The following is a 16,091-nucleotide window of genomic DNA, read 5'->3' on the forward strand; positions in this document are numbered from 1 at the left end:
GCAACTGAATCTTTGTATTTTAAACCATTTCACTCTACAACATGGTGAATTAAACCAGCTTATTCCAAATTTATTTATATAGCACCATTTAAAACATATATAGCACAAGTTCTGTACACCTTATATGAAATTCAACAATAAATATGTGCCGCTAAGCGAGACAGAAAACAGGATAAAGTTTGCGAAAACACAAGTACATCCTGACATTTGTTTTCCAAAATGAATCAAAATGCATCTAAAATGTTTCGAAACAATGGAGAAAATGATTTATAAACTGTCTTAGATTACTGAAAATGTATCCAAAATGACAAATCTGTGCAAAGGGACCAAAATTACTGAAAATGTTTCCAAAATTACCCAAAAGCTGAGCAAAAAGACTAAAAATAGAGCCAACGTGACTTAAGCTCTCTCCAACTTTCTGAAAACCTCTTCAAAATGTGTCTAAAATGCCTCAAAACAGTACCCAAAATGATTCTTACATGGTTCGAAATGTCCAAGTAGGTAAAAATAGGTCCAAAAGAACTTAATGTCCCCAAAATGAAAAAAAAAAAACATTCCAAATGATTGAAATGTGTCCAAAATGACCCCAGAACTGCCCAAAATGACTTAAATCATATCCTAAATGAGTCAAACCCTCTCCAAAATGAATCAAAATATCTCTAAAATGCCTCAAAATAGCTCCAAAATGATTTTAAAACCATCCTAAATGGCTCGAAATATGTACAGATAGATAAAAATAGGTCCAAATGACTACAAATTTCTCCAAAATGAGTCAAAAATAGATGCAACACGACTTAAACTTTGTCCAAAATGAAATGTTAATGTGTGAAAACAACGAAGGTCAAATGAGGAAATGATTGCGATATATGAAACTATTAAAAAACACGACAAGCAGGATAAGTGATTGTAAGATCAAATTCTAAAATAAATCAAATCTAAAAACAAAAACATTAAGATCACAAAAAGCAACCAAAAACCACTGAAGAGAGGTACATCTTGACATTTGTTTGGCAAAAAATGTCATTTGAGACGGAACATTTGGTTGAAAGAGGACGACTTTTCCAAATACATCTTTGTATAGTGCTCAAATTTAGTCTGTATAGCTGGTAAACTTCACAATGAATGCATTGAAAATTACATTGCTGATGTCAAGAAGGTCTGTGCAGAACACTGGACCATGTGAACATTTTTCTCTAGTCCCTGTAATATTTAATTTCAGCAGAAACCCACAACAACAGCTTGTGGATTGAGAGAGAGCTTTAGAACTGATCCTGTTTGCGACAATCTGTGACCCTTATGAAATTATTTAGATACATACTATAATGAGACATATGTAAATGAAACCACTGTCATGAAGTATCTACTGGTGTATAAATAAATAGATTTGTATTGGTGGTAAGCAGGGAAAACGGGGAGCAAACAAGGCCCTGAAATTGTGTGTTTCCATGTGTTTTCCAGCAGGGGGCAGCCTCAGATCACTCAGACTTAATGTCCATTCACTGACAGCAGGGAGCCTCAGCAGAAAGCTGCTGGGTTCTGTTTCCAGGCAAACTTCAGAAACAGGAGCATTGCTGTAATATTTAGAAGGAAATGTAACCTTAAAAACTGCAAAACCGTGTTTGAGTTTCATGGCCTTCTGTATTTTTTAATTAAGTGCCATTTTAAACATGGATGCAACCTTAATTAGACAAGAAAGCCTCAGTCTGATTCAAATTTAATACTGAAGACCACAAATAGCCTGTTCCTGCAGAATGTTATAGCCATGATATGTACTATCTTACGTTAAACAGTGTCCAAAATGCTTCAAAACGGTCACCAAAATGATTTAAAAACTGTCTTAAATGGCTTAAAATCCATCCAAAATACCTACAAATATGTGCAAAAGAGCTTAAATATCTCAAAAAAATTCACAAATGAATGCAAATTTGTCCAGAATTACCCCAAAACTATAAAAAGTGATTCCAAAACAGATTCAACATGACTCAGAATTTGTCTAAAATGGCTCAAAACCTACCCAAAATAAATCAAAATGTGTCAAAAATGCCTCAAAGCGGTTTTGAAAATGATTTTAAAACCATCTTTAATTACTCAATATATGTCCAAAATAACAAGAAAATCTGTGCAAAGAAACTAAATGGTGTCAGAAAAGACTGAAAATTTTCCAGAATGACTAAAAATGTGTCCAAACTGACTCAAGACCTATCCAAAATGATTAAAAAGCTGTCCTAAATGACTCAAAATATATCCAAAATAACAAAACGTATGTGCAAAGGAACTAAATTGTGTCCAAAATTACCCACAAAAAAGTCCAAAATGACTGAAAATGTCTCCAAAATAAGTCAAAATTTGTCCAAATTGACTTAAAACACATCTACAATTAATCAAAACACATCTAAAATGTTTTGAAATGGTGGTGAAAATTACTTAAAAACTGTCTTAGATTACTCAAAATTTGCCCACAATAGCAAAAGTCTGTGCAAAGGGACTAAAATGACTGAAAATATTTCCAAAATTACCCAAAAACTGTGCAAAAAGACTGAAACATACATCCAACGTGACTTGTCCAAAATTACTCAAAACTTCTCCAAAATGAATCAAAATGTGTCTAAAATGTTTGAAGACAGTATCTGACATGATTTTAAAACAGTCTTCAATGGCTCGAAATATGTCCAAAGAGCTGAAAATAGGTCCAAAACAACTTAGTGTCTCCAAAATGACAAAAAATGTCCCAGATGACTGCAAATGTGTCTAAAATGATCCCCAAAACTCTCCAAAATGACTTAAAACCTATCCCAAATTAATCAAGATGTATTTAAAAATGCCTGAAAAACAGTACCCAAAATGATTTTAAAACTGTCTTAAATGATTCAAAATATGTCCAAAAAGCTGAAAATAGATCCAGAAGAACTTACATGTCTCCAAAATGACAAAAAAATGTTCCAAATGACTGCAAATGTCTCCAAAATTACCCCAAACTGCCCGTAGTGACTTAAATCATATCCAAAATGAGTCAAGATTTGTCCAAAATGCCTCAAAACAGTATCCAAAATTATTTAAAAACTGTCTTAAATGGCTCAAATTATGTCCAAATGGCTAAAATATGTCCGAATGACCGCAAATGTGTCTAAAATGACTCACAAATAGATCAACACGACATAAACTTTGTCCAAAATGGCTGAAAAACTGTTTAGATGAAACGTTAATGTGCGAAAACAACAAAAAGCAGAGGTTAGATGAGGAAATGATCGCGATATTTGAAATCGGCGTGTGAGTGTGTGTGAGTGTGTGTGAGTGTGTGTGAGTGTGTGTGAGTGTGTGTGTGGAGGCTGGGTTGTGTTTCAGTCTGGGCTAACTGCAGCAGCAGCAGCAGCAGCAGCAGCAGCAGAAAAAGCAGAGCAGCTCTCTGTTTGCTGCTGAAAGGACGGCTGAGAGGATTTAAAGAGGAAAAGCTGCGCAGAAACACAGCAGGTGAGAGACTTTCTGCTCTGGTTTTTACGTTTCGTGCATCTCCGAGTCTCCGAGCAGCGTCTTCTACTTTTATTCCTCCCGAGCATTGGTGGAAACACTCAGGTGAAGGTGACTGGTGGAGCTCTGCTGCAGTCCGGGTCGGACAGGTGCTCAGGGTGGAGGACCACAAAATACTGGAGAAAGTTAGATGCAGCTGTGAATTTATAGTCTGGAAATCACTCATTTCCTGAGTTTAGTCAAAGGCTACGTTCAAAACCTTCTTACATGTCTCTGTCTCTTGTTTAGCGGTTGGTTTTTAACCTTTTAAAAGCTTTTTCTGACCTTTTTCGTAGTAATAAATAGATTTTTCCCCCCCGGAACGAGATCATTAAAGGTAGATAAGCAGCGTGGAGCCGCAACATTAATCGATGAATCAATTAGTTGTCAACTACTACACTCACCCTTAAGTCTGGCTGCCAGGTTGAACTGATGGAGATCTTCAGTGTAAGCAGAGATACTCTATATCCTATTAAATCCTTAATTCCAGACTTACAGAAAAAGCACACATTCCAAGTCTTACTGCAAGCAAAAATTTATATTTTATTTATTAATATGAATCAATAATTTAATTAATCCATTAATCAAGTAGTTGCTATTACAATAATTGTCTAACTTTATTAATTGTTGGTGAATCAATTTGAGTTTTTTTAAAGAAAAAAAGTCAAAATTCTTTGATTTCAGCTTCGTAAATGTGAACATTTTCTTTCTTTTTTCCTATTTTTCGGGTTTTTTTTTTTTACTCCTCTGTGACAGTAAATTGAACATCTTTGGGCTGTGGACAAAACAAAACATCTGAGGAGTTCATCTTGGATTTTACAATTCTCTAATATTTTATCAACCAGACTGATTAATCGGGAAAATAAGAGACAGTGAAATTAATCAGTAGCTGCAGTTCTAGAGCCATGTAGCTAATAACTGTTTAACCCTGTAAAACCCACTGTTGCAAAAATACATTATTTATTGAAATGTTAGTTTCTATTTTATATATATATATATATATATATATATATATATATATATATATATATATATATATATATATATATATATAAAATGAGCAAAAATTAAGCATATATATATACAATATATTTTTTTGGTTTATTTTATTTTATTTGCAATTTTTTTTCTATATTTGGGTTTATATATGTATATAATTAATTTTTGGGTTTATTTTTTGCTGATTTTTTGCAAATGGTTTTCTATATACAGAATTTTGCTCATTTTATATATATATATATATATATATATATATATATATAGTTAGGCTTTTTTGTTTTTTATTTTATTGTTTTGTTTTGGTCATTTTTTTGTATATTTGGGTCTTACAGGGTTAAAGGCTTTTCAATTTTTGATTTTATTGATTAAGTCTTCTAGTGAAGCTTTGTAGATCAATAAGTCCTTAATAAGTTTGTCTGTCAGGTTACATTTGTGGAGATTTTGAGCAAAAGTGCAAATACTTTATATTCTATTACAAATATCAATCCTTCAGGCCAAACTTACTTGAATAAAAGCATTATTTCAAGTAAATATTAAATAAATAAGCTTTGTGGAGCAGCAGCATTAAATAATAAATCAATTAGTTGTCAACTATTACATTAATTGTCTATCTAACTGTATTAATAGGTGATTAATCAGTCTGAGTAATTTTTTCAAAGAAAAATAGTCAAAATTCTCTGATTCCAGCTTCTTAAATGTGACACTAAATTGAACATCTTTGGGTTGTGGACAAAACAAGGCTTGGATTTTATAACTACTATTTTCTGACGTTTTATAGACCAAACAACTAAATGATTAATTGGGAAATTAATCGAGAGATTAATCGATAGTGGAAATGATTGTTAATTGCAGCTTAAGGCAGAGTGCCACTTATGCAGTCTTTCTTTAAAAGTAGCGACTTTATCGAAGGTTATTAAGTCTTTTAGTAAAACTGCATAGATCAGTTAAAGTACAAAACATTAATAAGTTGCAGGTTTCATTGGTGTAGATCTATGTATGTATATCAGTAATTTTATTATTATGGTGGGTTCAGGTAGGGTCAATTTTAACAGATTTTTATACTTTTGGACACTTTAATCTACATAAATCTGCATGTTTTACAGGGCTCTGGTGTAATTTCTTAATTTTAGAGTTAATTTGTCTCAAAAAGGATGTCTCACTTTAAGCATAGAGTGAATTAAATGGACAGTTTGTAATTTCTGCTGCTAGAGGTGTCTCAATAGTCGGATGATGTTATGAAGCAGTGAGGGATCATGGGAGTTGTTGTTTTCAACCTCTGAAATTTTGTCAGATCTGCCTCGGGGAGGAATCATGTTCATGGATGGAGTAATGCATTTATCTTTATTCAAAATATGTTTAGTCATTTTTAATGAAGTAGCAGCAGGGATGTCAGCTAGCGTAACGTTAGCTACCGTCAGATGAGTCGACGTTCTGAATCAGTCCAAAGGTCAGAACTATGATACCGAAAAATTAGACAATAAAAAAACATCAGAAACAGGAGTGTTTAGCTGGCTAGTTAGTGGACTTTGTCATCTTTCCTCTGTGTCATTCTGTGATTGCTAGGAGCTAAAGCAGACATGACCTTTATGACCATCTTAAATGGCTCAAAATTTTGACCCACAGGACAACAGGAGGGTTAAAGTAATCAATAAGTTTGCTAACTGAACATCAGGAAAAGTTTGTGATGAAGCTGAAATGGTTGCATAAATGTCAGTGTAACTTTAATAAATGGAACAGTCAAGTCTACAACTGCAAATGTTATTATTAACTAAAGACAAACTACACTCATAACTTCTGCTTTATGAAGCAATATTAGTTATTAAGTCATTTATTTACCATTTAAAACCCTTCCGTTACACCTTATAGAAAGTGGTACCAGTGTCTGAAGCATCTCATCTCTTCAAACTTTCTCATTCAGATGGCTAGAGGACATTAAATACAGAGAGAAGTCCAATGTTTACAATGAATTTTAGAAAGTTTTCATAATTAGTAGGTTGAAAGTTGCCAAGCAGCTTTATTTACACATCAAATAACAAAATGCTGCACTGCATATACTGTATACATGCTGTAGAATTCATTAAAAAACCTACATTTTGGACATTTATCATCCTTCTTAATCACCAAAACATCATTTCAGCAGAGGCTCTCAGTGGAGTTAATATACTGTAAGAGTTGAAAGACAAAGTTAATTTGCTAATGTGCCATAAAATGGACTTTTTGAGAGTTCTGACCTAGAAATGGTGATGCTTCATCATAGGTTTCAGTGTCTGTCATGAAACATTACAGGAAGTAGAGGATGATTTGAAAAGTAGCTCAGAAGAAAAGGCTTTTAGAGCATTTAAACTCACTTTATATTGAGCCATTAGAGCCTGAAGAAGTCATTACTTGTTCTTATGTGTGAGTGGGATGGCGTGACCCCAGCTGAGCTCTTCTATAGCTCATAGTTTGTCTTTTCAGAGTAAACAGATGCAGATTATTTATATTTATATCCCAGTGAATGTGGCCCACAGCAGGAACCCACTCATTCTTCCTTTGTTGTGCGAGTAATCTCATTTATGGTCCAGCTGTGGGCCAAATCTCAGCGGTTTAGAATTAATATAAGAAAAATTGAGAAACATCACAGTCTAGTATGGCATATTGTACATAATGCATAACCCCAGTGAAAGCACAGTAGTAAACAAAAGTAAGAGTGTGTTTTGCATTTCAAGTAGGTAAAAATTGAAAGGAAATGTGAGAATAGCTCACCTGTTTTATTGGTCTTTCTGCAGAAATGTCAGAATCCTCATCTTACAAATTGTTCTGACAGGAAAACAGTTGCATCATGCTTTGCAAAACCTTTCCGGAGACGAGTAACGAGTTCATTTAAGGATGTTTGACGAGCATCAAATGGCAGAAACCAACCGTAGCAGCAGTTAAAATGTCCCGCCACATGTTTTTTAGCTCTATGGATCAATAAGCAGGAGGAAATTTGGTCGCTGCCTGCTGTTTTTGGTCAACTCCTCTCGTGTCCTTATCATTCATGATGCATTGTTTGTGACGCCGCGAAGGCGGATGTGTTTACCTTCCCCTCCTGGAGTTCTGGTGCTTTTCACAACATGATGCTGTCAACGCTTTGGTGGACAGAGACAATGCAGATGTGTTGAGACAATGGCGTGTTTGCTGCAGATGACAAACACACGAGAAAGAGGCGGATTCTCGGCAGTAATTCGTCTGACTTGCTCTGTTTTGTCTCAGTTTTTCACAGGAGCACTCATCAAACAAGACTCGCTGCTGTTCCATCAGTGTCAGAGGGAAACCGCTCTGATTCTGCACATCAAAGTCTGTCTACAGGACTTGGTGGAGCACTAATGCATGTGTGGAACGGTTTTCACGGCTGGTTGAGTCTGACGAGTACAAGTTGGAAAAATGCAATAAATATGGAGGTGTGGATTTATGAAGCAGTGACCTCCGTAGCCCGATTCTCATCACTAGCAGCTCAGGGTTTTATCAGCCGTTTACATTGTGGGTAATGAAGGTGTCAGAGTTTGACTGAGGAGGAAAATGTGGAATGAAAAAGAGATTCTATCTGGTTCTACTGCATTGTTTTGGCTTCTTTTTTTAAGGATCAGTGTGAGTCTGACAATGTTTTAACCCTCCTGTTGTCCTCATTTACAGGCACCAAAAAATATTGTTTCCTTGTCTGAAAAAAATCTAAAATTCAGCAAAAAAATTCCCTAAATTTCTGAATATTTGTAAAACCTTCAGGAAGAAAATTCCAATAATTCCTTAAAAGTTTCCCTTAAAAGTATTTTTTTTTAAAGTCCCAAATTTGGCAAGAAAATTTTTGTAAATATTTTCCAAAAATGAATAAAAATCTTCCAAAAAATCCTAAAAATATCTAAAGTGATTCCATGTATATCAGTAAAATTTATAATATTTTCTTAAGAACATTCACATAAAAATCAACCAAAATAAAACAAAATTCACTGGATTAATATTTTCTTTAAGAACATTTTTAACATTTCTTTTTTTCCACCAAAAAATGCTCAAAGATTTCCCAAAAATGTTGAAAATGTGGAATGTTTCACTGTGAAGTTTTTTTTAAACAATATTAAAACAATATTTTTTGGTGCCTGTAAATGAGGACAACAGGAGGGTTAATACAACATATCTTAAATATCTTGTTAAGTCAAACAATCTTGAAATTATCTTGTTCTGAGTTGTATTTTACAAGAAAAATCAAAAATAAGTTCAATACATCTCAAATTAGGAGGTTACATAAAGCAAAAATCGATTTTTGAGTGAAAAACCGCTTTTTTTTTTTTTTAAGCATGTCTGGCTTATTTTAAGACACTTAAGCTTGACAATCCTAGTAAAATAGAGCTTAAAATAAGTTTTCCCAGCTAATTTTAAGATCTCAATATTCTAAATATCTTATTTCAAGAAATCTGACCAAGACATTTTTCACTTGTTCTATTGGCAGATTTTTCACTTATTTCAAGGTAGAAGTTCCTTGAAATAAGTTTTTTTTCTTGTTTTGAGAGGGACATTTTTTCCAGTGTAACCCTTACTAATAAAGAAGCCTAGTTATGAATGACAGGTTCTCTGCTGTCACATGCTGTTAAAACATTAAATTTAATGTATATTGGTGCCAAATATCAGGTATTGGCCTTTCCAGATTACCGATAATTGGCACTGGTATCGGCCCTAAAACAACAGTGACAAACATGTCGGTTGATCCATAGACAGAATTCCTTTGAGATGTTTGTTTGTGGCTCCAGTTTTGTCAAAAAAAAAAGTTCATTAAAATTATTTAGACGTAGCAAGAGCTCGCTAACATTCTGCTCCAGAGAACCAAGTGTCTCCTACGAAGTCCAGCTGTCAGCTAGCAGTAGTTCCTCATCAGATGCTAACTTGTCTGGACCACTGTGGTTGAGCCACAAGTGCTTAGCTTGAAGCCTGGCCGGATGGATCGTCACGTAATCTCATGAATCTCATGAGAATCCAGCTGCCTCAAGCAAAAACCAAACACTGACCAACAATGAAGGCAGTTGTTTTTTAAATGCAAGTGTGGAAGCAGTAAATCTTAACTTAGAGTTCACTTACTGGGTTTTTCTGGAGGCTTCAAGCAAATCTTAGTCTTTTCATCTGTTTGTTATCACTCCACTTACAAGTGTATTTCTGTATTTCTTCTTTTGTAATGATCATACTGATGCATAGCCTGGTAAATCTGCAGTATATAAATATGAAAATGCCCAGTTGCCTGCAGGACTCCTCACCTGAGTCGAACATCTTTTGGTCTTCACTCCCTGCTCCGTTCTTCTACCTCCTCCTCATTTCTTCTCCTGCTTTGTCATTTCACAGGATAGTTTCAGAGCTTAGCACCCAAACTGCTAACAGAGAGGTCATGAGCCCCATTGTGGATCGTCACTGCGAGTGATTAGCAGCAGCAGCCGTGGAGATTTAGCCGTGAATTCTCCAGAGCGGGATTCACAGCGCTGACCCTTTGATCAGCGACAGAGCCGGCCACCGGGCAGCCAGGCGGAGATTGTGCTGATGGCACGAGGCCTAATCTCTAGATTATCCATCATGCTGCTCCAGTGTGCACACAAGCTAATTAAGAGATGGGGTTGCAGCATCGCAGCGCAGGGGTGCATCACTTATCGCAAAACTTTTTAAATGGTGCTTTTATGTAACGGCACCTCAGCCGTTGTCTTTGACTAACTGGCTTTAATCAGAGAGCGGTGGAGCACATCAGCAGGGAAGTTTCTCTGCATTGAGTCGAGGAGGAAGGAAAGGTCAAACACGGCATCTATTTAACCCTCGTGTCGTCCTGCGGGTCAAAATTGACCCGTTTTAAAGTTTGAAAATGTGGGAAAAAAAACAATTTCACAGTGAAATTTCTGATGTCCACATTCTCAACATTCTTGGGAAATCTTTGAACATTTTTTGTTCAAAAATGTTCAAAAAAATTCCCAAAAATGTTGAAAATGTGGACATTAGAAGTTTCACTGTGAAAATATATATTTTTCTCCCCTTTTTCAAACTTTAAAACGGGTCAGTTTTGTCCCACAGGACGACACGAGGGTTAATAATCAGTAACAACAGTCACTAAGTGCACTCAAGCACGACACTTAATTGCAATTTTGAGGTACTTTTCCTGTTACTTTTTACTTCTATTTTACAAAATTTCAAGGGAAACACTGCACCCTTCACTGCACTACAGTAATTTAAGGTCTACACTAACTGTTAAGATTATAAATTTCTTTTTAAAATGCATTGCTATCGTTTTGGCTCTCCACCAAAGAAGTGACATTTATGTTGTGACCCACTGGAGGAAGTCCAACCCCGAGTTTTAGATCCTCTAAACAGTTTAATCTTGTCCTGGACTGATAAACTATAGACAAACACAGTTTTTCTACGTAATGAGGTTGCATTAACTAACCTTGTTCTGGCAAATTAAGTATATTTTTCTTATAAAACTTTTTCTCATTTAAAGGTTTGGAGATTTTGAACATTAAAATGAGTATATTACATTCTGTCCCCTCAGGTCAGAACAAAAAATGTTCTTTTTGTTCTGAGATCAGTTCCACCTCAGTGCAGCGGCATCTAGTTCAGTATGCTGGATCATTTCTCTTTTAGTTATGCACTCTGTTTTCTCTTTCTCTGCACAGACTGAGTGTGTTCTCAGCTGGAGGACAATCAAAGAGACTGCATCCGAAAACACACAGTTTACAGTTAGACTTTTTCAACCAATCGAGGGCGAGCGAGGACCCGGATCTGGGTGTTAAAACATGGGAGACCAGAGATCCGTCCAGCCCTTCCTGGTCCTGCTGCTGCTCCTGATGCTCCTCAACAGACTGTCTCAGCTGTGGGCTTTTCCCTTCAGCCCGTCCCTGGACCTGGACGTCACTCCGAGGACGACTGTCTTCTCCAAAGGTGAGGGGTAAACGTGAGTAGAGGGTTTAAACCAGGGGTGTCAAACTGGCTTTAGTTCAGGTTCCACATTCAGCCCAGTTTGATCTCCAGTGACCAGTAAAATCACAGCATAACAACCGATAAATAACCACAACTCCACATTTTAATCCCAGGTATCTGGACATAGTATTTTACTTCATGATCAAAATGACAGTCAGGCAAAAAAAGACAAAAAAAATCCCACCAAAAGCAAGACAAAATATTACAAAAGACACAAAACAACAAAAACAAGAAAAAAAGGACGAAATATGAGATACACGACACAAAACAACAAAAAAGAGAAAAAATTAGACAAAAAAGTTACAAAGCGACAAAAAATGGACAAACGACAAAAATGAGACAAAAAAATTATACAAATGACACAAACAAGGCAAAAAATGACAAAAGCAAGAAACAAAATGACAAAAAAGTAGATTAACAACACAAGCTAGACAAAAAAACACAAAATGACAAAAATAATGCACAAAACAACAAATAAAGCAAAGCAAAAGACAAAAATAAGACAAAAGATACAAGCGAGACAAAAAGGAAACACAAAATGAGAAAAACAAGAAACAAAACAGCAAAAACATGAGACAAACGACAAATGAGTTTTGCTCCCCTGTCCTATGTCTACTATGAACACACACCAGTAAGAAATCCTAACAAAATGCATCAGAATGAAACTGAGAATCATCGCATTGTGTTTTTTCAAGTGTCAAATCAACTCAGTGATGATTATACATCCGCAGGAATACTTTAAATAGAACCAATTTACTAAAATGTGAACCCATCCTGCCTTAAAACACAGCGCTCACGTTGCAGCCTAGAGTGAAACTTAATGAATAAACGGCGGCGTTAGATTCGCTGTTTTCACCCCTCAAAGCGTTATGGCAACAGCAGATGCAAAACACGATTATCGCCTGAAGAGAAATAAGACAAAGAAGCGACAAAGCCCAGTGAATTTAATACGGGAAGTGGATGTGCGTTGTATTCTTCTGGAATACGTCCAGAGGGAAGTTTACAGTGTCAAATTTGTGAAAACCCCTGTTCTAGATGCATCCACCAACACCTCACCTCGCTGTCCTTATTTGCTGCTTCCTCCGCCCTCCCCCCGCCCAAAGAAGTGGCACAGTTTTCGAAGTTGGCCGTGAAGACAGCTCCTTCATGCTCCCGAGTTATTAATCGCCTCTCCCATGCCCTGTCCTAGATCACACGGCTCAGCAAACACTTCTAATGAAACAACAGACAAGAGGCCTCCATAAAAGCGAGTGGACCTGATTAGTGTCCGTGCAGAAAATACTGCTGAGTAGGAGTGTTTTCTCCACAGAGTGAGTATTTACACACATCCTGAGAAGCAGCTCTTCCTCACCTTTTCCCATCACTGCGGCAGAGGCGACGATGCAGCTGCAGCCAGGAGGGAACTCCGACACCGTCAGGACCGGATGCCGGTGCTCTTACCTCACTCCACCCCTCTTTTCCCTCCCTCCAGTCCTCCGAGGACGAGTATTATTAGCGGACGGGTGGAGTGAACAGGGAGCTCTCCGGTGCAGTATCGCAAAGGGCTGTTGAGAGTGTTGCAGTGATATTTTGGACACGTTGAGAATCACAATCGCTCAGAGATGAGGCTTTAACAGAGGAGGGGACGCTTTCTAGAGCTTTCTAGGGGAGTCAAACTCATCTTAGTTCAGGTTCCACATTCAGTCCAACATGATCTGAAGTGAGCCGGACCAGTAAAATCACAGCATAATAACCACAACTCCACATTTTCCCTTTGTTTTAGTGCAAAAATGTTCACATTTAAAGCATTATCTTTTTACAAAACATTATGAACCTCCTGAAATTTCAGCAATATTATGCCTCAGTTTATCGTTTACACATTACAACTTCCAGATCACAGTTAATCTGCAAAGGAACAAAACATTTAGTCACATGCATCTGGAACTGAACGGTATAGGATTTTACTTTATGATCAAAACGGCAAAAGTCATACAAAAAAACAACAAAAACAAAACAAAGTATTTGAAAAATGAGACAAAATGACAAAACAAGAAACGACAGGAAACAAAACAAAAAAGAGACAAAAAAGTTACAAAGTGACAAAAAAATTGACAACAAAAATTAGACCAAAAAAATGACAAAAGCGAGAAACAAAACAACAAAAAATAGACTAACAACACAAGCGAGACAAAAAAATACAAAACGACAAAAATGATATACAAAAACAACGAATAAAGCAAAACACAAAATGAAAAAATAAGACGAAAAACACAAACGAGACAAAAAGGAAACACAAACAGACAAACGAGAAACAAAGCGACAAAAACATGAGACAAACTACAAAAGTCAGACAAAAAACAAAAACAAGACAAAATACTACAAAAATGAGACACACAACAACAAAAACAAGAAACAAAATTACAAAAAAATGAGACAAACGACAAGCAAGCAAGAAACAAAACAATGAATAAACCAAAACACAAAATGACAAAAAGCACAAGCGAGACAAAAAGGTAACACAAAAAGGACAAAAATGTGAGACAAACAATAAAAATCAGACAAAAAAAACGACAAAATTTTACATAAATGAGACACAAAACAACAAAAGAACAATGAACAATCTAGTATTTTACTTTATGATCAAAACAATTTGTCTAGGAATTATTTAAAATTTATATTTTACTAATTTACAATCTGCAGTTAATGTCTTCTCTGTAATTTTTACACTTTGAGGGCCGGATTGGACCCTCTGGAGGACCACTTTTGGCCCGCGGGCCGCATGTTTGACACCCCTGATTTAGAGAGCATTTGCTGCTTTCAGAGCGTGATTATGTTGTTTGCTTTCTGCTGGAGAGGGAGGAAATCCTCCTTCAAGGTCCAAGTTTTGCCTCACAATGCGCTGATTTGTGGAGCCGTAGAGAAATATTGAGCAGAAAGTATTTATGGCAGAGCAAAGAACTGCACAAATAATGAATGTAGTTTTACCATAGCCAGCCCTGCACCAATTACTGATATCAGCTGGTTATTTATCAAACAAATGAAAAGGGCACACTCGATTGGCTCTGACTTGGATTTTAAATCATGCATTTCTCTCTGAGCTGCAGCCAGAGCCAGTCTTTCATCGCAGATTTTATTTCTCCCTTTGCCCTCGTGGAAAGTCGTCCTTGACCTACTTTCTTATTGTCAGAGGAGGCATGTGAGAGTGCCGGCTGTGCACGTGTGTCAGCATGCGTTCCGTCACTCTCATGCCAACGTGTGCTGTTTGGGCATGCATTCATTCTGGTGTCGTGTAGAATCTGCATCCCACCCCCTCAGAGGACATTCATGTCAGCAGGGAGGACAGGAAGAGGCGAGTTCCTTCTCATAACGAAGATCCGTGGGTGTCACCACCTATGGGAGACTCTGTGGGAGGACTTATGTTGCGTTTCTGAGCCGGGGTGAGGGGGCGCTCATTAATTTACAGTATGCTTTACTGACGGTCTGCATGAGTGGGAGTACAAGGACACGCTGCAGATTTATAAGAAAGAAAATCACACTAGATGATTTTATGCAATCCTGGAAGGAAGCCAAATAAAAGAAAGACACAATGATAAATGTTTCTATCCAATAAGAGATTCTGAAAGTGTGGCATTTATCACTGAGAGCTGCACTAATCTCTTTTTTCTTATTAACTATAAAGTAAATGATTAAATATAATGTGGAACTGGCAGCTTATACTGACAAACTCAAGAATTATCACCTGCAACTCTGCACTTTCTCTCAGCTCTGTGGAGCTTTTTTTTTATGTCTTCCTGGTTTGGGCTCCTGCTGTTTTTATTGTTTTGGTTCAATCTCATCACTTTTATCAGTGTTATTGTGAGCTGCAGCTGTTCCGTACAGAGATGTTGATAAATCTGTTGTACTCTACCTGCTCAGCAAACATAGCAGACATACAAGCTGGAAAACATATGGTGCTTTTTCCATTAGCACCTACTCAGCTCGACTCGGCTCGATTCTACTGGGTTTGTGAGGTTTTCCATTAGGACATAGTACCTGGAACCAGGTAGTATTGTAGTACCTAAGGTAAAGTACCTTAGGAGCTCGAGAGCCAGATATTTATCTAAGGACCTGGTGGAGACCAAAGCAGAGCTAAAAGGAGAGAATACTGGACTAGTCTGGCCCACAGTTTTTCAAAATCCCCTTCATAACGAAAAGACAACTACAACAACTTCCACGCAGCACACTAAAAATGGCCAGTTTGTCAAAATTTTTCATCGTGTAATAAGGCGACCTCGCTGGTTTTGTTTTTGTTTATTCTCAATTTGCTGTGGGTTTTTTTTTTTGTAATAACTCAGCCATTTCAATCCCCCAAAAAAACATTTTAAAGGGGCACCGTTGCTAAATCCTGGGCTTAGCACTGCCCAAGACGATTGTGTTTGGTTAAAAGGAATATAAACACAGATAAGCAATTTCCACCCCCCTGTATGATAATGAGGTGCAGTCAGACCATTCTACAGAATTCCCCTGTTTTGGTAAATTTCAAATGAATGCTAGTAAAATCAAATTTTAAAAAAAGTATTCATGTACATGTTAACTGTAAGAAAAATAGCTCAAAATTGTAAATATCATCCACATTTACAGTTTTTTTTTGTGAATGGTAACTTGGTCTTTGC

The 16,091-nt window shown here is 36.6% G+C and overlaps 1 protein-coding gene across 1 annotated transcript in view; it reads left to right on the plus strand.

The window, feature by feature from the left end:
• The first annotated feature begins 3,354 nt into the window (after positions 1–3,354).
• sema4gb (sema domain, immunoglobulin domain (Ig), transmembrane domain (TM) and short cytoplasmic domain, (semaphorin) 4Gb) overlaps positions 3,355–16,091 on the plus strand; it is a 70,709-nt gene continuing 57,972 nt past the window's right edge. The window contains exons 1-2 of the mRNA XM_023291131.3: positions 3,355–3,468; positions 11,157–11,421. Coding sequence (XP_023146899.2) covers positions 11,277–11,421 — 145 coding nt within the window. The 5' untranslated portion in view covers positions 3,355–3,468; positions 11,157–11,276. The remainder of the gene's footprint in view (positions 3,469–11,156; positions 11,422–16,091) is intronic.

The sequence above is a fragment of the Amphiprion ocellaris genome, chromosome 18, assembly GCF_022539595.1.
Source record: "Amphiprion ocellaris isolate individual 3 ecotype Okinawa chromosome 18, ASM2253959v1, whole genome shotgun sequence".
Lineage (NCBI taxonomy): Eukaryota > Metazoa > Chordata > Actinopteri > Pomacentridae > Amphiprion > Amphiprion ocellaris.